A 24,554-nucleotide genomic window follows, 5' to 3' on the forward strand; every position below is an offset into this window, starting at 1 on the left:
TAATATTTCCTTTGGGCTGGAGTTGGCAGAAAGGACCTCTTCCATCTCATTTCCCCCTCCCTCCCCTCAAGTCCTGCACTGGCGTTCTTGAATTTTTTTCCCTTATGCAAACTGAATGTTTTCAACAGTCACTCCACTGAGATGCCCAGCTGCTTTGCAATATCAGATTTTCTATCACCCTTTACTAAGAAGTACATGACCCTGTTTCACAGGAGAACACCAGGCCATAGATTTTTTCATATTCAAGCACCCCTAAGCCATTTACCTACTCAGTTTATTTTACCTGAGTTTTACTCCAGCATGTTCCCACACACCTGCTTCAGAACTGGAAGACATCTAGATGCAGCCCCGCAGCAACACCTCAGTCCCATGCAGACCCAACACTTTTTAGCTTAGCACAGCCCCACACTGATGCAGCATTGCATCTCACAGAGCCCTAAACACACACTGCAGCAACTCTCCAGATACACACATATACTCATAGTTCCAAATGCAGTTGCAGCATTGGTTCATTCATTTCTGACCTTATGAATTTGATTATCAGTTAAGCAGATTACTGAAAGGTGAGTCTTAAATAGCTGACAGAGCATTTAAAAAATACGTGATTAGCCAGCTAATCAGTATCTTTCTTTTGTGGAGAAAGGGGTGAAAGAGTCAGTCAGACTTAGAGTAGCTTAACTTCTGTTCTTTAAATTACCATTTGGAGGAGCACCTTTACCACAACACTACAAAGGTGTTTAGGTAGACTCCATGTCCAGAGCAGGATGGCAGGTGCGAAATTATTGTTGCAAACATGACACTATCATCTCTACTAGCTCTAAACATACCCTTTTCTAAGTAGGTCCTTGGTGCCCAAGGAGGGTCCTCCTCAGCATATGGATCACTGTACTCCACCACTGCTGCTTCCTCCTCCTCATAATCCTCTGGAGGTGGTGGTGGAGGTGGAGATTCATCAAACACTGTCTCATCCACAGGCGGTGGCGGGGGAGGAGTATCTGAAACTGAAAATAAACAGTAGTATAAGCATGAAAATGTCTCTAGAACCATGGCAGCACGCTGAAGAAATACCCTCTATCCCAAGTAGTTGCACTGGGACCAATAGTTAGAACTTGTGGAAATACACTAGAGACAATAAAATTCAGAAAAGGAAGGATCAGGTTTCTCCAAGAAAATTATTTCCTTTTCCCTCCCTTCAAATCTTAGACAAACTTGCAGAGGCAGTAGAGCAGGCAGAATTCTGGCTATATACAGACAAATCCTTCATCCACTCAAAACAAAAGCCACATCCAGTAATAAATCATAGCACAAGGAAGCAGCAAACTTACTGTTTTCTTGAACTCTGGCCACAAATCCCATTAGCGGCAACTGTGGAGTTACCTGCAGGATGGAGGGGGGAGGAGGAGCAAGGGACGCTGCCACAGAAATTCAAAAGAGAGAGGCATTCAGTTAGAAACACAGCAAAGCAGCAAACAGGAAAGTAGACATCATCACCACTCAGACAGTATAGCAGTCTGCCAGGAAGCTCACATATAAAGGCTGACATTCAAAGCAAAATGGTTCAGGTGGTTTAAGGGTATTCCTAAACCTTCCTTCAAGGAAATGTCTCTTGTTTTCCAACCAGCTCTTTTCCATAAGATTAAGAATCCATGCTGAAGCATTCTCTTAAGTTTATTGCTACAGCAACACAGCACTTCACAAACAGACCTAAGTAACAAATCTATCAAGAGGATTCTTTCCCTGTAACCCTCCACCTTTCAGATCAAATTGATATTTAAAGAGATGACTTCTGTAGCAGGATCCACCAATCCTTAGTAATGAAAATTAATATAACAACTTTACACCAAAATGTAGGCCAAAAAAAACAATCAAACGCAGCAGTTATTTTACGCAAAACAGCCCACTGCACTGAACTCTGAATGGCCCTGGTACAACACATGTGAATTCACACCTGAGGATACATTCAGCCAGTTGCAATGTTACAACACTAAACTGTGGTTTAAGCCAGGAATGAAAGTTTGGATTTTCTAGTTCACCTAAAAAAGTAGTTACCTAGTTCTATGTAGGTTTAGTATCACTTTACTTTAGTAACAAAGTAATGTTCTTTAAGAGAGTTGCAAGATTACTGTTTAGAAGGCACACCTCAGGAAAAGCACAACTAAACAATTTGTTAGTAGCAGTATACAAAACATTTAGTCACATACAAAAGACTGAGAGGAAAAAGGTGTACGCTTCAGGTACCAGCACATTTCTTTAGCCTGCAGAAAACTAAATTTCAGACCAATCCCAGAGCCAGTAAGAAAACTGCCAGGTATGATGTAGTATTTTTCAAAATTAATTCATGTCATCACAGCAAATGAGAACTCCAGGACATTTAAAATTAATGTCTCAAAATTTCTCCTGCTGGCTTATTGTATTATTACAGTAGAACTAGTATCTGAAGTGCTTTGAATTTCTTCTGTCACTCACAATCACATTTCTTTCACAACTACACATCCCAAACAAAAATAAAACCCAACAGAGCAACCATCCTTTTTGTTATAAAATACCCCTGTACCTCCATATAAAGCAAGCTCCATTATCTCACCATTTAATTGATATTTCTTGAGAAAAACTGAAATAGATTTCTAATTACAGCTTCTCTAAATTGAGTGACGTGACCTCTGAGGGTATTTATTCTTTCAAGTGTAACCACAGTAGCTAGGAAAAAATTGGTCTTGCATTTTTTCAGTGAAGGGAAAGGGAACTTGAAGTCCTACTGAAATGCAGTAATATTCATGATTTCAGCATTCTTGTGCAGTTCTGAAGTCCCTGCCTTTTTAATTATACATGCTATAAAAATGCTCAGTTTCAAAATGTTTCCTCTATTCATCAGCATATGGATTCACACAATTCATATCTATCATATGAGACTAGTATTTCCTGGGTCCTTTCAGCGTACTTCATTCATGTGCTGTTCCTTTGAAAGAAATAAAGAGGCTTTCCACATAGAAAATAAATCACTCTAGACAAGCATTCCAAGCAAATATGAAAAAAAAAAAAATCCCTTAGTTTAGTTTGGGTTATGTAGTTTAATCAAAATGGTGATGCTAACACTAGCTGACATCATTCTTTGTTTACCCATTTGGTTTGTGCTTCCATCTATGCATAGTGCAGGGACTATCCTATTTTATATATATATATCTTACTATATGATATATACATATATATACATAGCATATATATCATACTATATGATATATAGTGCCTCTGATCTAGTTTTGACATTTAGGAGTCAATACAATAAATATTTTATTAACAATGACTTTGTTTATAAAGGGCATCAAAAGAACTTTACCTCTGCTGTCTCAAAAGACAGTATGAACACCATCTTAAAGGCTCCCTCACAGCTTCTTTCCATGTAGACCATTGGTAGATTAAGAGTTTATCAACACAGCTGCTGTACATTAATTCAGAAATACCCAAGAGCACCTTCTACTAGACTGCTTCAGACTGATAAGAATTCAGCTACACAAATAGTGTATAGTGCAAACCACCATCTCGGTACTTGCCCAGTTTCTCCCACAGGGTTTTCAGCCTGTGCTGAACTCCGCACTGCTTAGACACTGGTACCCCTAAGGCTGCGAAGTTAAAATACTTTTTAAGTGGCAAGGCTGGCAAGAGCAGCTTTGGGCAGACATATGCTGAGACCATTTAGGGTCTGCATTTCTTCGTATTTTCTTTTCAGTTATTAAAAAGGTCTTACCATGAAGTAGGGAAATTATGTTATCTTAGAACTGGCATTCAAAAGAGCAAGACAAGGCAAGGATCTTTCATCCTCCTGCGAAACGAATAAACAAAAATGGCTATGCCAAACGGAAGTGGAAAAACCAGCCTGCAAAACACACGCCACAGCTGGCACACTCCTTGGCCTGTTGCAAGGTCTCTTTTTAACCTCCTAAATTTGTGTTTTCTCCCTCTCTTGAGGAATGCTGAGAAGCAATTGTGGCCCCTGTCCTGTAACTACTAACCCTGCTCCTTACAGACAAAACAGTCCTCCTGTTCTGAGGGTCTCATCACTTACACATGCTCAAACACCCTCTCCTTTCAAGGTACAGGCCAAAAAAGCTCAGATTTACTAACAATTATAACTGCAAAGCTAATAAATTCTGTATTCTGATAGAAATATATGTATAAAAAGTCTGTTACTATAACTGCTTATTTGTTGTATCAAGTATGCCAGTATAATTTAAGTATTATGTTTGTGATTTACCGCTCAAGTGACTAATCACAATAATCATTATCTTCTTAGCCACAATTCAGTATGCAGACTGCACTGTGGTTATGTAACTTATTTAAAGTCTATTTGGCATCTTTTGTGATTACTTATTAACAATGCAATGGTGGCTTGAAGAGAACTATCCCTTTGCTAAAGCAAAAATGCACAGCAGTTGTCAGAAACTCTCTGGATATACTAAAAATCCTCTTTACTGCTAAGGTAATCCTGAAAGTTTCTTTTATTGCTATTACCCATTCCTTCTTGCCTGTTCCCCTACTGCCTTCAATATGCACATAACATGATTAACACCACCATGTATTTCAGGCAACTGGGCTGCAATTTAGTTATATACCCTCCTCCATCCCTCTGTCCCCAACAGGACCATCCATTTCCTTCTCATGTTATGCACAAACATGGCAGGATAATTCACAAGCAGTAACATTTGAACCTGATCAAATCTCTTAAATGCAGATTGCAGCATTTGACCTAATTCTAAATTCAGTACTCAATTAAAAAAACAAACTTAAACAAAGGGGAAAAAAAAAACACCCCAAAACCAAACCAACAACAACAAACCCAAACAAACAAAAACCCAACCAAACACACACACACACAACACCAAACCAAACCACTAAAAACAATGACCAGAAAACATAAATGCACTGTGGTACTTCCAAGTCAACATACAATCTTGCTGGTAATGGGTGATTTCTTAACAAGGAACCTTCAGTATGTTCCCTGCATCTTTGCACAGCTTTGTTAAGAAAGAAAGTCTCCCTTACTCTGCTGTTGAAACCTTCATGTCACTTCGGAAGCACAGGAAAAGAACTGCTTAGAGAAAAAGCTACTGTGTTATGCCTGCCACACAGACATGCCATTCCTTGTTAATATCTCATCCTGCTTTTTAAGACAGGTTGTCTATTAAAATAACATCACCTGTGGACTTAGCAGATAACACAGCTCGTTTGTATCCCATACCAAACACCATGATGACTCCAAGGTATCTAATGCTTACCCTTGTATAACAAATGCAATCTCTTGAACTGACCATTAATCAGAAAGAAAAAGCATAAAAGATAAAGACTGATTAATGAAGAATCAGTGTTCTGGTGCAATGTCAAATACCCAACCATCCAACAAAGCAGACACATGACACATGGTGTATTAAAGGATCTAAGCTTCTCTGACAGTGACTGTAAGATCAAAAGTAATTTACTTGGCAACAAAACCAGTATTGTTTCAAACTGCTTGGCATAATGGAAGCTGAACACTCCGTACTTTGACTGCAGCTTTGGCATGGCTACCTGCAATGTACTGGAAGTCACCCGAGACTAACTGCAAGATCTGCAGTGGCAACAGAACATAAGATTTCAGAGACCTGAAGGCTTCTCCATTCACCTCTGTGTTGAGTTCAACAGAGCAGAAAAACTTTCTTACTTGGATTCTGGTTATAAAATGGCCCTCCGTTCATCTGGTTCTGAAGGCTTGTCTGTGATGTTATCGAAGGAGGACGCCGATATGGCAAAGATCCCCCTATTGTTGGTGGTGTGTGTCGAGAGGCAGGCCTGTTCATGCTGTAGAACTGAACTGGGTGACCTAGGTTAGAAAGAGAAATGTATTCACAAAGAGAAGAATGACAACTGCCTTTTTTATATTTGCATTCAAGATGCAAAGGCTTGGAGAGGTTTTTGGGTCTTTTTAAAGACATCTGCATCCTAGGAGCTGTCAGCCAGTTCAGCTGCAAGGCTGGCAGGACACTGGATGTCTCAATAGCAACACAAAAAACAGCTCTCTCTACTGCCTCTAATCAGCACTGCTCACAAAATCCAAATACAGAGCTGTCTAAGCTACAAAGCTTCAATATGAAAGAAAATAATTCCCAGTTATCCATTCTATACAACGCATCTTAATAGGTTCTTGCAAATTTATTTATAAACCTGCAAAAAAGTTACACTTCACAGTTCAGCAATTAAACATCATATACATACAAACTAACTGTACGCCATTTCCAAGATTCAAAGCTGTTACCTTCTACAACCAAAAAACACGATACTAACTATGCTAGTGCTATTCAGGAAATATGCAGAGAGCCATCTGGGGAGAAGAGAATGTTAGGAACACCTTGAAGAACGAAATAAATGAAATCATACTCAAAGGCCTTTTCTTTCAGGGAGCTGTCAATTGAAACAACTCCTTAAAAACTTGCTCTCCATTTTAATCACTTCTTGTATCAAAGTAACAGATCCTGATTCTGAGCAAGCAATAAATGAAGCAAGACCATTTAGCTCTCTTCTGTGCTCAAATAAAGTTCTTTTCCTTATATGCTGTATATAATAAACTGGATTTATTATAGCCATATGGGTTATTACCCTCCCTAACTATTCTGCCTCCACCATTTGTGCTAGAAATAAATTTCTGAAGAAATGCAAGAAAAGCAGGGGAGAAGGGGTGGTCACTGTGGCTGAGGAGAATTGCATGGAGGGGAGTAAACAGGGCAGCAGAACAAAGAAATGGGCATTTTTTTAAAAACCTGCACTGCTCTCCACGCTGCTTGGATTCCTTTGCAAAGCTCCACACTAGGTCAGTAAATAAAATGCAAGTTGCTTGCTGCTCTGTTACTTGCTCCTAAGAGCAAATGCAAAAATTCACATTCCTCCTGCTTTGTATGGATACAAAATATGTACTTTTTTACAGACGAAGGACAGGAGTTACTACAAAGGAATCCTCCCAGTGTGTGTATATATATATATATAATATATATATGTGTGTGTGTGTGTGTGTGTGTGTGTGTGTGTGTATCCTTTTCACATATTTCCTAATGCATCTTTCCAGTGTGTCTGTCTCCCTGTTTCCTAATGCACTGGTAGAAATTGGTGGTGATTAGAATGAAGTGAGGAGAAAAGAGAGGCATAAGAGATCCTTAAGAACCAAAACCTACAACTTCATAGATGGTAAACTATCCAGTCTCTTCAAATGCTTTTTTCAGAGGAGCCACACAAACACCCTCACTAATAGCACAGGGCAAGAAAAGATCTTAGAAATAGCAAGTAACCTGAAATTTCTCTTACAGATTGTGAATGTGTATTTATAGCCATTAAAATATTAATCTCTGCTCGATTTTGATTTATTAAAAATACAGAGGCATTATGGCATAAGTAGAATACTGACAGTGCACCAAAAATGGAAAACTGACTGAGGGCCCACATGACACAGCTCATCATCTAATCATGGAAGTAGTTTAGACAACAGGATCATCTTCTAATACCAAAATTCATTACAGTCCGGAAGCTTCTAGTCAGAGCCATGGGTTCTAGCATAAGTATATTCTCATTTTGGATGTGTCACAGCACCTTAAACTAAATATGATTTCAGGAATGCTTCTGGCACCTGGTGAAATTCTAAGAGACGCCAACAGTAATAAACACACAAACCTATTCAGATCATTGTGATCAGCCTCCACTATAACAATGTAACAAAGGTCATAGGTAGCTCTGTATGAATTTCGCTGTCTAAAGGAGATGTTTACAATGCAGGTGTAACCCCCTGTTCAAAACCTGATACAGAACAGTCTTATGCTTATGCTGCAACTTCAGCATATGAGAAAATGAAAAAGTGTAGGGTAATTTCGTAAGCATTAAAAAAAAATTGCAATATACACCATACGTACCATGTATTAAAATGCTTTAGCACTATTCTGCATAATAAAAAACTGTATTCTACCTGACACTGAGCACAAAAAAATTGCCTTTTTTATCAGCTCATTGAAAGAAGACCTATCATTCGAAAGCACTGAAGAGACGAGTCATGCAAATTATACTTTGCTAGATGCACTTTTTTTTAATTCTATCACTGAAACAATCAGACCCAGAACCATCGGTGCTGGTTCCCCCAACATAATTATTCTATGAGAGTCTCAGTATCTAAACTGTAATAAAATTATAATAATTAATTATATACATGTAAAAATAATAAAATGAAAAATTATTGCTCTTTATAAAACTAGCACACCTTGAACTGTCTGCTGTAGCCATTACCTTATAGCTGGGTATTAGCAGATATTTTCTAGTTATATTTTAAAACATAATTTAAAAAAGGTCACTGCTTCTGAAGTAACTTTGAAAAGCCTTGGATCGTGATCACATCTGGGCTCCTCTGCCCACCAGCTGGAGCAGACACTCACCTGTAGAGGGTGTGGAAGAAACAGCAGGGGGAGTTGGAGAGGTGAAGCCATCAGCAAGGGGCTGAGCTCCTGCAGCAGCAGCAGCAGCATCTGGGGCAGCAGAGGAAGGGGCAGGAGCAGGAGTGGGGGCAGGAGCAGAGGTAGCAGGAAGGGGAGCAGTGCCAGCCGAGCCAGCAGGGGCTACGTGAAGAGAGGAGGAAGAGGTGGAGTTAATAAGGAGATATGTTAGCAAGGATTAGAGAAAGCTGCTGACCATCCAGTGTTAGCTCTTTATTAGATGCACAGTATTTTAGAATGCATGAGGAGATGAGAGAAAAATGGAGCTGTTGAAAAAAGGCTCATTCCTACGTACACAGTAAATGAGGGTCAAGCAAATCCACTTCTTTACAGGTCTGAAGGGAACAACCCAGAACTTCTCACTGAAAGCCATCACGTCTGAAAGATGCCTTTACACCTTGCTATTTATGCTTCTATCTGCAGCGTGGCTGCCTTTAGCTTTGCATAAATTAGCTAATACAGAGAAGAGGAAAACCAAATATGTTAAGTTCTTTGTTTCAGTAGCATCATGTATCTCAGATTCCGTTGCAAGCCAACTATACGCTTCACTTAAAGGACTGAGCAAAGGAAGAAGAGTACTAATGTCACTTCCTATTTCTGGAAAGACTATGGCAATTACATTGAACAAGTATCCTTTTGTGACAACTCGGGTTTGCACTAATGTACTAAAGATTTACTCTGTGCCTGCCTCTCATTTCATCTAATTTTCTAAAAACATGCTTCTATGTATCTGCACAGCCAATGAAAGAAACATGTATTTGCTTAAAAGGACAAGGGAGAAGTTTCCCCCAGCCTACTAAAAAAGTAGTTGTGCCCTACCTAGTTACATGTAGGCAGCCAGGCAAAAAAAAAAAGTGATAAACAAATTAATATATATAATATATGAAAGAAGCATGGGAGCACATCAGACACTACCAGAGAAGATATTACTTGATTCAAACTCACACTTTCAATAGCAAGCTATTTTCAAGGTTTACATATTTCTGGATAACGAACTTTGAGGCTGTCCTTGGGGTTTAGGAGACTTGCAAATGCTAAAGGTTAACGCACGGTTAGAAAGAGGAACAGTAAGTTTCCACTTACCTGGATAGACACTGGGAGGAGATGGTGTAGGAACAGCAATTGGAACACCCACACTTCCACTTCCACTGTTCTCTCGACTGCTGCTCCGACTACTTGGATGGCTTCCTCCACTACTCCCACTGCTGCTGTAAGAAATCAAAATAGCCCATGGTATGAATATGCTGCTGTGCATGCTGAAACATAAGATCCCTCATATAGCACCTTACTGATTCAGAGAACTAACAGAGAAAATGAGAAAAGAAACAAGGATGATACAGAGCTATATAAAGCTCAGTTTTCCTAAAACTCTGCACTTTGACCACAACATGACAGTTTTTCAGTTAGTGAACTTGCCCAAAAATGAAACTTTTGCAACCCTTTTCCACAACACAGCATTCCAATATTGTTAAACCCTACTGAGCAAAGACAGACCTTTTTCCTGTAACTCATAAAACATGTAGACTGTTTAGACCCTGATTTGTGTGCTTTCATATGAGACTACTAGAATCTGGAAATATCAAGATAATGAAGTAAAAGTCAGATTTTCTTATATTTTTAAGTCCATCTGTTTTACCATCCTCAAGTGCTTATGATGTTTAAAGATTTCAAGCGTAGTATTTAGACCTGTCACATCACTGAACTTACTATTCTACAGAAATTGCTAGCCTTCCGCAGAATCTTTGGTAGTATACTTCAGCTTTATTCTGTGCTTATTGTTACCAATAGCCTCAAAATACAGTGCTCTTTTTCAGCTACCCAATCTATAAACATCAAAGACCGTTCAAACAAGAATGTGACCATAAACATACTGTGCAGTCCTTCAACACGTAGAAAGCAAGTTGTGTACAAAGTCTTTTCCCAGTTCTGAAAGCATTTCTTAAAATATCACTATCTACCCACTTGAAAAACATCACAATTTTAGTAACTAAGCACTTGTAACCAAGTGATGGCACTAAAATTAAAGTGACTAGGGGATTAAGTGAACAATCTTAGAATGATTCACTATTCTGGGTTTATTAGAGTGCATTCTCCTCATGCCAAATGACATTCCAAGTCCATATTGTAAATTAGCAGGTTTCACTGTAAAGGTGCAGATGGATTTGATATTTATCACAGCTTTTATTGTCTATGTGCTTATACAATATTAACCACACACTGTACAGGACTACATTGAATACCTGTATGTGCGATTCCTCTGATTCACAGAAGCAGTCCTAACAGGGCTCTGTTGTGAGGGAGCCATATTGCGCGTTGGGCTAGGCACGTAGTCATTTGGTACCACTGGAGGACGTACTGGCTCCAATGTACGATAGGGAGAGTGACGCCTGCCCAAGGACAAGCACATATCAGAAGCAAATTAAAATACAGACAAACCTAAAGATTTTTCATTCTTTAAGAGACAGCTACATACTAATCAGTAATAAGAGCTAATAATAAAAAAAAAAATGTTTTCCGGCAAGTTTGCTGCATCTACTTCATAGGATGAGAAAAAACAAAGATTTCTTCACGTACTTCAAGCTTCCTCATAATAAACTCTGTGTTACACATCCTGTTCATGTTTTAAAAGTAATCCATATCTTGTTTTAAAATAAAACACCACAGTTTGTACGTATATACATAATAACATACCAACAGACTGCATTTATCCCAGTTATAACACATTTTCCCAAGGTCAAAGTCAAGTTCACAGACTTAACAGGAAAGCACTTTCATCACACACAGCATAAATAATTAATGAACAGTGCCACATACTAATTTTCCAGTTGTTTAGCACCACCTGTCAAAGACACACAGTTACCAATTTTTTACTCTAAAGCACATAGTTGTAAGTGTTCTGAAATGATAAAGAAGTTCCTGTTGGGAAAGTAATGATGCCCGGTGTCTTCTGACAGAATCATGGTAACTGATACATGAGACATGATCAGTATAAGAGAATGAGAACATAACACCTCTTGACCTTTGTGAATGGTTAAAACAAACAAACAAACAAACAAAAGCAAACCCAAAACCAAACAAAAATACCCAAACAAACCCCACACCACAGAAAAAGAATCTTCCCTCTTGTTCACCAAAACCATTTATAGATTTGGTAACTGCACTTACCCAATAGTTCCTTTTCCTGACATCGGTGGACTTGGTGGCTTCTGGGTAGGTGGTGTTGTACGAGGCAGCCCACCCATCTTCATATTCTGTGTGCTGACCTGCATGAAAGAATGGGGAGAAAAAAAAACGGCCTTCACTAAGCTCAAGCTTCTAGGGGGAGAGACACTGAGATGCCTTTAGCAATTAAGTAGGGAAAAGTTAAAATGAACAAAGAAAAAAAAATTGAGAGGCCATGCATTTTATATGCAATTTCCACTCTGCTAGAAGTCAAGAGTTGTGCTCAAAGGACTCTTTATTATATGGGGGTTTAAAAAATTGTATGTACAAAGAGTGAATTTGCCTTTAGGCTGTCATATAAACATTAAAACATTAACAATACAGACACTGTATCTAACTTGGTTAAACCCCCCAGTCATCTTCTGAGATAAAGACAGTTATTTCAGTTTGCATTACTGAATGGTAGGCTTGCAAAAGTATTTTTTGAATACTCTTTAAGAATACCAAGGTTTATCTGAGAGGTGACAATTCAATGTTATCCATACAAATATGGAAGGGTCAAAGTAATCTCCAAATATGATCCATTATTGGCTCAATGTTTTCACAATATGGTATCATTTTTTTAAGATAATATTTATTGTAAATATTATTTATATGTATGTAAACCTAGAGAGAAAGCTATATGGAGAAAAATAAAAAGATGTCATTTTCCCTCCGCCATATCTGTAGCAATTTAATCTCTTAGAATTGGTAAAGAAACGGATGGGGAGAAAAATATTTAGCAGTGATGTGACCTAATTGTGGTTGCCCATTCCCCCTCTTTCAGGGTAAAATACTAACAAAGTAACTTTTATATAGAAGAATTTACTCTAACTTATTTTAAAAACTCATCTGCATTTCTGACTGATTGACCAGTATAGGAATCCTAAACAACTGTTACCAGTGTAGGCATTTTGCTTATGCCAGCCAAGCGTAATTCTCTCAATGCATACACCCTTACAGGAATCAATACATGGTCTTCCTACAAGTCTCTGTTAAAACAGCTGTGATTTATGAATGCTCAAACGAATGCTCAGACCGAGGGATATTCAACAAACCTAACTAAGCATGCTTACATCCCTTTTTCTGTTGTTCAGTAATGCTCTATTTCACAGTGTTTATTTCCAAAATGTAAGTCTTGCCTACTACCCCTATCTCCCGTATATAAAAGAAACAGAGACCAAGGCATTAAGAGTATTTGCAAACACCAGTAAAGGCAAATTACTCCTTTAAAATTTGACTGTAACAACTCATTTAAAACCCTGACAATGTTTAGATTTGTGAATTCATAAATATTGCCAACAGTGCAGAGCAATATATTCAATATTCTAATGCACTGAAACTCAATTCCCTGGCTCTAGATAATCCCAGTGCTATTACATTTTCAATCTGCTAGAAGGAAAAGAAAAAATCAAGCAATGGAAGTTGTTCGTTGGGTTTGGGTTTCTTTTGTCAGATTCAAAAAACAGATGTTTGGATTTAGTTGTGCAAGACTACTTTGTAATGTCAATTTAAAAGTTTATTTTGCATAGTCTTATAAAGTCCTTTAAGCCAACTCTAAGCAACAAGAAATCTAAAGTTAATTCAAGTGAGGGATGAGGTAAGCACTGAACTACAACTACGTGAAGGGAGGAGGGTAAGTGTAAAATGTTTTATTCTATACACGGAACATTAAGAAACAGCACAAAATTAGATTTTTTTTTAAAGTTGCAGCACCCCTGTACTTCCTTTTTAATAAGATACCTGTTTTACCCACCCACCTGAATTGCCCAAAAAACCCCACCTTACTGCATTGTCTCTTGCTGTATTTCAAACTGCCCATTAAGCCTATAGTGGCAGGGGTTTTGAAAGTTCTTAGATGACAGCAAATGACGACCTATCTGCATGCCCCTGAAAAGTCCATTTAGGTGTTTCAACCTATTCTTTCTGACCAGATGAGGTAACCACTAGCTAACACTTTGCAGTTAATGTAAGATTCCATATATTTAAACCATAAAGGCTCTAATTACTCATATACAATCATTGGAGGAACAAAAATGTTGTTTTAGGCTTCCACTGGGCTAGAAATACACAAAAAGAAAGGACAGTAGAGGTGGAGAATGTAGTGGCATCACACAGAATACAGTAACAATTCAAATACTTGCCTAACACATAACTCCAGTGACTGCTAGTTACTTTCATTAACACTGCGAATAAACATACCCTTGACACAGGATGGGAAGTAAGCTTTAGAAAATACAGCCAAAGAAGAAGTGGATCCTATTTTAGCCAAGAAACTACAGTCACAAAGCAGCCATCCTTAAGAAAGACTAAAATGAAAGACTGGGAAATGCACTGACAGTAAGCTTAGTTTCAAGCTCTTTGTAATTATTTTTCAACATTGAAATCAAAATGTTGAAAGACCAAGTTTACAGGGCTGTCATCAAATCTGACAGCACCGATGGCTTTAAGATCAGCTACTGTAACTTCCCCTTTGACTTACAGCCAAATAATCATAGAAGAGAAATAAAGAATAAAACATTTTTCCAACCGTTCTGGGCAGATTTGTGGAAATAATACCATACAAACTACTAACAAAGTTTACAGACTGCCTTGAAGAAGGAAAAGTAAAATAAAAACTACAGAGCTGCAACTTCAGTTGAGATACAAACACTGTCACATTTCTAGTTGTCCCCTTCTATGACAACTTCTACTAGGAGGGGGAAGGAAAGGGGGAAAAGGGAAAGGCATTAATGCCCCCCTCTTGCAAAATTTTACTCTATTGCCTTTTCCGTTTTGCACATATAATTGTAAAGATCATTTACATACACAAATTCTCATCCACACACATCACCTCTTACAAATCCAAAGCAACCACCAGAACTCAGGTCATATTTGCATCTGCTGTCAAGTTTCCAAAATCCCTTTTCTGGAGTACAGTGGAATTTGCCAGAAGTCACCCAGTTTCTGACCACATTTTGCCTGGCTCTGCACAGCTGAAACTATCTAGATGCAAGTGGTTTAATTAGAGGGTGAAAGCAGAAGAATGCATCTGTCTGCTGGTGGCTGGTTTGCAGGACCCCACAGATCTATGGCTGATGCGTAGTTAAAGCTTGCAAATTCTTCTAGGAAACTATGTGGCAAAATAGAGCCTGCAACCAGAAACACAAAGGATTATCTCTGCCTCTGCTCACAACTGCCAAAACAGCTAACCAATGTGCTAAAAAAAGAAAAAATTAAGACAGCGGTAATGATTCGGGTACAATGCTCATTAAAAAAAAAAAGTAGCTGACTGTTCCAAAAATGGGAAGACAACCCTGTGAACAGCAAGCAGCACATGGGGTATACACAGAACACGTGCAGGGATTTTTCCCCCTTTTTTTTTTTTTTGCCTCTTCCCATGGAAGCAAGAAAGTAGAAAATATTACCGACTATGGACCACTGTTTAAAAAGGGTACAATAGTATTTCATCCAGTATCTTCTCCTACTAATCTACATTGTCAGTTTTAGGAAGGTGACATCTGATGACTTTAAGATGCAATACAGGACTGACTAGAGCCCTTAGAAAATTATAATTCATGTTTTGAATAAATAAGTCTTATTTGTCCAATTTTTATTTTTGGCAACTAGCTTTTCCATAGATCCCAGTGATTAAATCACCTTCTTATGGTGCTACATACGACTGAGTTTCATTCATAATTATATTTTTAGAAACATTTAAGAGATTAAGCTTCTTTAGCACTCCACTGTATAAGAAATCTGTAGCGAAATAAACAAGTTAACACTGAGAAATCCTGCAGTTCATTAAATTCAGTTCTTGGGAACATTTTCATGAGCAAAAAAATTCACTGACCAAGAAATGCAGAAACACATAGTTGGACAGATACAAGAGCTGCTCATCAGAGGTGCAAAAACTACAAAAACTATTTGCACCAAAGCACTGTGTATTTATATGGCTGCAGGGCACTTACCTGTAACAAAGATTTCAATCCACATGTTTTACTCTTCTGAAGAAGATCTCATTGTCAGTCCAATTACCAAAACAAAGTGTTTTGGTTTGTTATTAGGTTTTGTTGTTTGCCTTTTTTGGGGGTTGGGGTTTTTTTCTGTTTTGGTTCCCCTCACTCCCCACCCCCCCACCCCCCCAAGAAACCTGAATACCAGCTATTCCACACACTCAAATCTCAGGAGGAGCTACTTTCTAAAGCCAAAATCAGGCTCAGCCTAGAAATTTTTAAGTGGTGCTTTATGATCATATTGGTTTTTCTAGAACTTTCAGCATGTCAGAAGAATCATGTTTTGCCCAAAATCTAGTAAGAAAAAGTGTCCTATCAGTGATGTTTCATGGATCATATTCAGAAACTTCAAGCAGCTAACCAACCTTCTTGAGCAACTTTATATCTGACACCAGCAAAAACAACCTAAGGCTGAATGAAATCTACCTTTTGAAACCCTGCTTTATCTTGTTAACACTAGAGAGGAGGCACAGATTTTTTACCCATTACCTGCTACCTCAAAGTAAATTCCCTTTCAGGCTGTGCTCAGCCACTTGAATACTCACTCTGCATATATCTAATTAAACCATATGTTTGTTAGTTGGTATGAAAGTGAAATGTCTAAATTGCAACCCTGTCTTGGGAAACTACCATAAGATGCAGCTTCAGCAAGTGAATTAACTTGCTTTCACCACATCCACCTATGTAAAGTAATTGAAGAACCAAGTCTGGCAAATCAAAAAGGTTTAAACAATGTCATCTTCAATTTAATTGCTGACAGCAGATGCTACAGATATTCCTTTGACTTCTAATTGACATTTCCTTCAAAATCTGTTTAAGTTTAACCTACCCAGACACAAGCACAGTTAGCCCTGCTACAGTCAGTTTACTATTGCAACTGTTGACTAAGGGCTCTTTGCGGCCATGAAAAATAATGCAGGCTAAACATGTCATATCCAATCTCTCGTAAGTAAAATTATTTTTCATATGGAACTAGGGTTAGTAGCTGTCTTTTAGCTTTCATCTCTCAGGGCAATGAACAGCAGCTCTACTGAGATATAACTAGTAACTAATGTCCACTAAGAGAAGCTATGCTGCTTTTTGACTTCATTCTTTTTTTAAACCCTCACATTTTGGCAATGAGTTGATTGATGCGTTGTGATTTCCCAAATAAAATTTCTGGTCAGATTCACTCTAGTGAAAACAAAGAAATATTCTACCTTGCATTATAACAAAAAATGTTATTTTCACTCCAAACATAAATAGAAAAAAATCATTTTCTCTGAAAAGCTAAAGGCTCTTATGGCAGATGAGATTAACTGATACAGTACCTCACATAAAATCTATAACTATATATAAATTTATTTTTAGGATGGTCATTACTTGTTTATAACTGAAACTCCAGAGAGCAACAAAAAAACCCTGAGTTTGCAAATTGCCTTTTTTATGATTACTAGGAAAACAGTCATCCAATATGAACTGTGCTCAGAATAAGCCATCTTCAGCATTAGATGTATCCATTTTGTGTGGCTACAGACAGAAATAGCCAGGAAGAAGCTTTTGCAATTCTCAAATAAAAAGCATTAAACACTATGTGACTTGAAATACCATACCTCACACACTTACATAAAAATGTATTTCAAATGACATACAAGAAATCTCTCATTTATTAAACATTTTCCACTGTGATCAGATGTACTACACAGACTTAAATATATTACTAAAAGTACCACCTGGCCAATTCCATGAGGACACCGTTGGGATAGCTACAGTAATACCTGGTTTTACAGGCAATCTTCTCAGGAATATGCATGATTTTCTTTCAGCTTTTTCCAGTCACAGAAAACACTTAGTAATGAAAAATATTTCACATTAAGTTGGAACTTCATTTAATTAATATACTCATACTACATGTAAGTATTCTGTGTTCTTAAATACAGTTCCCTTTTTAAAACTGTGGTGGGCTGCTACTAAAAAGCTTTCATTCCCTCTTTTCCCAAACCAGTAGCACTTCAAGAAAAGAAAGATGTCACAATAGTCAATGAGGGTTATGATCTATCAATTAATGTGCTATGAACTCCAACATAGTATCATGTAACATCATTTAACTGCTTGTCTAATTGATTTGATACTTTTTATTGCTACTTCTGCAGCTCTTAAGGCTACTAGCATTTAAACCTTTTTAAAGTCCTTGAGAATTTTACATACTTCACTCTGAGCTCTTTGATGTACTATTCATTTAATACTCAACTAAAATGTATCACGTAGCTTGTTGTTTAGGATTTATATTTTACACAGCTATCAAATCTGTGAAAATTTCCACATATGAATGCCTCTCAGGATTTAAACAGTGCTAGCAGTTTCTGAAAAAGATAAGGATACTGCAACTTTAAAAAATAACATACAGACTTGAATTTGTTACAAACCTTTGGAGCCCATTATCTGAGCAATCTCACACTGAAACATTAATCCAAATCAAATCATACCTTACACCGCATATAGGATAAAAAGAATATTACACAGGGGGAGGCTCATATTCAGCTGTCTAATTCACTGTACCTTTTCATCTATACAAGATTAGCACAACATTCCCCCCTTACAAATCATCTACTAGGTACGCTGGAGACAGTTAATATTTTGCCACAAATCTTTTCAAATTAACTGTGTTAGTTTCCTTACATAAATACATCAATTTATATCACAAAATGTTTATCTGCAATGAAATCATTCAACAGAAGGTCTGATACACAGGAGGGAGAGTGGGTGTTGTTTTAAACAATCAAGTAACATTAATGTTAATCATCTCCCCGTGTGTAATAATCTCAGAAGAATAAGAATGGAAATCCAGCCCTGGGGTTTCTTACCTTAAATCTAAGCAACCACTTAATGCATAAATGGAGCAAATAAAAGAGGTAAGGAAAAAAAGCATTGAAAGGTTAGTTGGAACTTCAGGATATGAAGAGAAAGGAAAAAGAAAGAAAAAAGTTAAGCATTCAGCATTAACAAAATAATGTATCAGTAGATCATAGAAAGAGTGATTAAAGCAGAATGTGTCATGAACAAAAAGATTTTCAAGCTGAAACTTTTAACATACATTGACCACAAAGCCTTTAGGTTAACATCTTAAAATTAATGCTCTGATTTTACAATGTTTACGCAAGTTGTTACAGTGCTAACAAAATGTCAGCTTCTTTCAGAATGAATCGTGAGATCTAGATGGATTAGCTTTAGAGATTAAATTATTTGTGCTGCCAAAGAATAGCTTTATCAATACCCTGAGCTCATTTAAATGGTCACATGCATTAACATATTGACAACAGCCTCTAGAATATTAAGCTGCTATTTCCTTTCTCAGCTAGTATTTCTTTCCTAGACAATGCTGTTAGTTAACTCTTAACCTGATGTCATGACATCTCTCTTGAACAAATGACAAGAGCAAATCATTATGTCTTGTCAGAAGTACAGCACTCTATATGGATACTGCACCACATACCAGTATTTTCTAAGCTGTATTTTAAGACATTAATCAACAGCTAAATCTTATTTTAAAGCTTAAGTGCTAGCTTTTTGACATTGAGTCCTACACCTTACTGGCACGTATCTCCTTTCCACACAATCATTTTTTCAGAAATACTGGTCTTTCCATTTCAATGTGATTTGATCTGTTTTCAGTTCAGCTAATCTGAACACACTATTTTTGTAAAAACAAATATTAAATATGCAGAATCTCAGCAGCAGAGCATCCAGAGTGACTACTCTGTTTCATCCAATTAAAAGAGACCCTAATGTATTAAAAAAGAAACATAATCTGATTTACTAGAAAAATCTCATGTCTTTGACTAAAGTTCTATGCATCTCTTAACCAAAACGGTTTCTGCTTCATGCAGCTACACAGGAAAACCAGGTCCTTCTGTACTGGCCAGAGTGGCCAGTTACATAAGAGGGTCTATGACCTTTTCCTCAATAGCATTCCCTGATAATTACAGTACCTTAATATACACCACTTTGAATGGATCTTCTTTTCCTTTTTTTCCCCTCATCCTCTTGACTAAAGAGCTCTTAGGAGGGACAAACAAATCTGAAGACTTTGTAACTCAGAAAACACTTCAAAAAATTTAAAATCAAATCTCTTTTAGAGAGATCTTCATATTCCTGCAGCATTGCAGCTTAGGGAGGGAAGATGAGGAGAGACTGCTGGAATAATAGCGCCACTTAAATTTTCTCTCACCTCTAAAGAAACCATATGATAAAGCACCTCTTCCTGAGGATGCTCTGAATTTCTGAATGGAAGGAATAGGTGGTCAAGTGCCTATAATACTACTCTCAACATGGTAGACTGGATTTCTTGGCCGAGCACAACAAAAACATTTTCATAAGCACAACTGACCACTTCCATCAGCAACAGAATGTTGTTTTTTTTTCTTCTGTGCTGAACAGAGGATTAACCTGATTGGAACACATCTATGGATCTTAAGGACAGCACGATTTCAAGTTCTCCACTTACTGTTTCACAAGTACACAATACTTTTTCATTTTCTTGATAAATACAGTACATTGTAAATAAAATTTGTAAAATGTTTTCAGCGTACCACAAGCATAAAAATGGATGCAAATACACATTTGACTCATCATCCATTTGATGAACTATGTTCTTTCAGAACATACCTCACTGCATCAGTGAGTACTGTTCTGCTACATTGAGGTAAGTGGGATACCAGTTATAATAGTTTAGAGCCTGTGCTAAATAAGATTGTGCTGCTGAGCAACTAAAAACTATTCTTTAATGAGTTCTAAAATAATCTCCTTGAAACAAAAGTGATCATTTAAATATTAGCAACAGTAATCCTACAGGTTAATATGCTTCATCCATATCCAGAAGGAGTTCTGCTGACCTGCATAAATTCAAAATTTGTAAGAATTAGCAGTAGATTTTAACACAAGACTCGTTAATAATTTCTGGGTGAAAACTGCAGTTATTAATGCTGGGGTTTGTTGGTTTGGTTTTCCAAATCAAGCTTAAAGAGTCACTTGTCTTTTTTAAATCTGTTCAAAGTTACAAACTGAGATTGACTCTTTTAGTAGAAAATGGGGAAGAAAGACTTTCTGTTAAAAAGCAGGATATTGAAAGACCTCGAGAAAAATTGCTTGGCAAAGATATTTACATCGGACTGTTCAGAATTTGAATTTTAAGAGTCTGGTTAAACAAGCTTTGCCATTTAATAGCTATCCAAGCAGAGTTCAAACTGAACAACATAGGGAACCTAATGCAGTTAGGTGTCAAGCAAAAGAAATTCTGGAAGAAGCACCTTACCTTACTGCTACTTAGCAGGTTTACAGATTTGTTAGTTTTTCATGTGAAAATGACACTGGTTTATATTATTTACCTTTCTTCTCCTGGAACTTTAACACTGTCAGTGTTCTCTTTTCCGTATTTGTTTTCCTGGCAGCACAAGTTAACAATGAGCTCACACCTGCTAAGACTGTTTACATTCAGGATGTGCTTTAAAAAATGTGCATAAATAATCTCACACATGATATTACTGCTGTTGTGTACACTGATCTAACACCTGCATACAACAGCCACCAGTTGTGTCTCAGTCTGATCTTTGCCCTGAAATGCCTTCTTTCTTCCTAGTCTTAAAAGAGAAAACCAGCTGGCTTCAAACTTGGCAGCAGTATTCCCATTCTGAAACCCCACATGGCACTAAAGTTGTAGAACACTCACTTTAACAAGGCGCATAACAGGATATGGGTATAACTGACTGACAGAAGAAAAGGCAGCCCATTATACTTCTTATTCAAACCCTTTCTTTGGGTGAGCTTCAAAGTAAACCAGTGGCAATTACAGCTGGATCACAGTTTGTGGTGCTAATTCAGGCAGGAAACTGATGGTCATTAGCCTTTCAGTTCCCAGGTACATCCCTGGCAACTGATTAAATAAATAAATAAATAACAGCATCACACAAGTAGGCATTCAGAATCATTTTAAAAGGTGAGACCCATAGTCTCAAATATCCTCAGAAACAAGGTTCAGTAGGCTTGCAAGATTTAGAAACACTGGGACAAGGGAACAAGAAGAGGCAACTGCAAATTGGACAGGACTCCTCTTATGCTTATAGACACACTGGCCAAGCAAGGAGAAACTGGTGTATTACTACAAAAAACAGCAAGTTATTTTGAAAATATACAAAGACAATGTATTTGCAGTTTGGCTGTTTTAACAGTATCACCTACCTTCACTCCATGTCCAATATCATCTAGAATTGTATAATCAATAGGTTTCCTGATGTAGCGAACTGGTCGCTCCAAGTTAGCTGGTGCAATGATTTTGTGAGTTCTTGAGGTGTTTTTGTTTGTAGTCAAGATACCAATTTCTCTTCTAGCAACTTTTTCTTTGTGAATGTCCACCGTCTACAAAAGACGCAGTGTATTTACTAACAGTGGTATGCATTTGAATACAGAGTCAGTATAAAAGAAAATTGAATCAGTTCCAACGTTTTGAAGATCCCTGTACACTGTGCTAAACATATCACTATGTATACTTGATTCTATCATCTTTGTTCAATTTACTGTTGAACTGGCCACCTCTAATCCCACACTAACAGCTATGGGTTCTCTGGGTTCTCTGTTACTCTAACTCTTTACAGTTCAGCAAAATTTCTTCTCCCTTCCATCCCTGGTATTTCCCATCAACTTACTGACACAGTTTTACACAATTCCTTAAATTATCCTTTTTAATTTTACAAATACTCTCTAAGCTTGTCTTGAAATAGGCTCCAACTAGATGAAGTTTTAGGATACCTTCCCAAAACTTAACTTCTATGACCTGTATAACAAATCATAAAAAGGTTTTCTTACACTGTAAAGCAGTTTGCTATACTAGGACTGGTAGTCATGTGATAGAATAAAATTTCACTCAGACAAATCGATAAGGTATTTCAGTCATTACAAATCACTCATTATAAAGCAATTATTAGATTTTAGAAAGTGATCAGTACTGACTTGCCAGCAATGAAGCCAGTGGTTAAGCCCACTGTCTTCACTTAGAATGTCTAAGGCCAATGCTGAAAATCCCTTCCTCCACGTGTTACAAGTACCATTAAAGAATCTCTAGTGTAAGATAAAGCCCTGCTGAAAATCCATTGCCTAAAAACATGTTATTGAATCTTGGCTGGTAACTAGACTAGGAAAAAATGTTTACCTATTCCTTCCACAAACACAAAATCTCTTAAATCATGTTGCAAGGAGTTGTTGCATCATTTAAAACAAAAAATTCTTTGCTCACAAAACAGCTTTCCTCATACGAAATGTGCCAGAGTTGTGAACAAGCATTTCAGCTACAGGCTAACAAGAAAAAGGCAAGAAAGTAGCCAAAATCGCCAACTCTAGCCCAGACAAAAAAAGGACACGCCATTAGGATTTCTAAACATTCACATGATTTCTTGTTACTGCTCGAGTACAGGAATGGCACCAGAAAGACTTTTCACAATTAGGAGGAAGGCTCTGTAGCAATTAAGTAAGAGGAACAAATGAGAATCACTTACTTTCACAATGCACATTTCTTTTCACTTCTTTTTTTCCTGTGGGCAGGGACTGAGGCAGTGTGGTTGGCTACACTGGTTTACACTATTGTTTGTTCTACTGATAGCAAAACCAAGCAAAACAGACCCTGTATTACTTCATGGAACCATCGTAACCTTTAAAACTACAAAAATTAAAAACTGAAGAAACAAAAAGCCACTTCCAAAAAGTTCCTTCTTCACATTCTTTCCAGATAAGAATTTCCACAAATACAAAGGACATTATATGGAAGTTTAAATTACTATCCATCAAGATTACTTAGTACTTCCTAGCAACATAGTTTCTGGATCTTGCAACTTTGTTAAAGTTGTGTACTGAATACAGTTGTCAGGTACACTTCTGCCACCTCTAGTACCACCTGCCTGGAACTGTAGGGTTTCCACTAAAGTTGCACAGCTATTTCTTAAAGCTATGGAAAAGTAGATTATTCAAAGTCAAAATATGTTGGCAAGTCTCTATGGAAAGCTCAAGTTTGTTGAGCAATGATTTGAAACTTAATAGGGGTAGTAAACTATGTGGGACACATCATCCATCACACTCACAAAAAAAAAAACAAAACCACACACCCAAAAAAAAACAAACCCAAAAAACAGAATTGGCCAATATATAAACTCTGCAGAAACACACATATTTCTATGACTACTTAACAACTAAAGCACTCTCCAAACAATTTTGCCAAAGTCCTTCTTGAAGCTCCCCTGTGATGACCTGGTCTAGGTACCATCCCCCAATACAACAGCACAGATCAGATCTTAACAGCTCTTACAACGTTACTGGCTGTACAAGCACCAGTGCAAATAGAGCACATAAGCATGTTCCAGGCCAGAGTACCAAAAGGATACCGTTCTGCAACAACACAGGAATTAATACTTTATTGTCCATCACAGGTTTTTATCCCCCTTCTCTGTGCCAGAACTTTTGTTTTCGCAGCGTAGTGGAAGGAGAAGTTCTGGAACAAACACAGCAGTCATACCAAAGACAGCCTACAAAATCTTCAGCTCATTTGTGGAATAGTCAGAAAGCACACACTTCCTAAATATATGTGATTGCAATAACTGGGAGAACAGTCTCATGTTTAATACCACTGAAGAATTCAATCTCTACAATTATCTCAAACTTCATCTGTGATCTAGGCATGTCATTAGAGAACTGCAGATATACCACGTTGCCTCTTTGTCTCACAGTCCTCTGACACCATTTACTAGGATGTTAAAACACCTCAGCTGCAACAGCAGCTGCACATCAAATACTATGTGACATTTCAAATGTACTGAAAGATCAAAATCTTATGAGTCTGAATCTGGTC

The 24,554-nt window shown here is 37.5% G+C and overlaps 1 protein-coding gene across 14 annotated transcripts in view; it reads right to left on the reverse strand.

Moving 5' to 3' along the window:
- The window catches only part of ABI2 (abl interactor 2), a 66,149-nt gene that overhangs the window by 5,584 nt on the left and 36,011 nt on the right, over window positions 1-24,554 (reverse strand). For 2 of the 14 annotated variants that reach the window (XM_065670144.1, XM_065670156.1), the window contains exons 3-10: window positions 21,902-22,078; window positions 11,658-11,755; window positions 10,733-10,879; window positions 9,576-9,700; window positions 8,436-8,615; window positions 5,693-5,851; window positions 1,326-1,412; window positions 828-1,001 (exon numbers count right to left, since the gene is read on the reverse strand). In XM_065670144.1, coding sequence (XP_065526216.1) covers window positions 828-1,001; window positions 1,326-1,412; window positions 5,693-5,851; window positions 8,436-8,615; window positions 9,576-9,700; window positions 10,733-10,879; window positions 11,658-11,755; window positions 21,902-22,078 — 1,147 coding nt within the window. The remainder of the gene's footprint in view (window positions 1-827; window positions 1,002-1,325; window positions 1,413-5,692; window positions 5,852-8,435; window positions 8,616-9,575; window positions 9,701-10,732; window positions 10,880-11,657; window positions 11,756-21,901; window positions 22,079-24,554) is intronic. The other 12 variants (XM_065670145.1, XM_065670148.1, XM_065670147.1 and 9 more) reach the window with 12 other exon arrangements.

Source organism: Lathamus discolor, chromosome 3 (assembly GCF_037157495.1).
Source record: "Lathamus discolor isolate bLatDis1 chromosome 3, bLatDis1.hap1, whole genome shotgun sequence".
Taxonomy (NCBI): domain Eukaryota; kingdom Metazoa; phylum Chordata; class Aves; order Psittaciformes; family Psittacidae; genus Lathamus; species Lathamus discolor.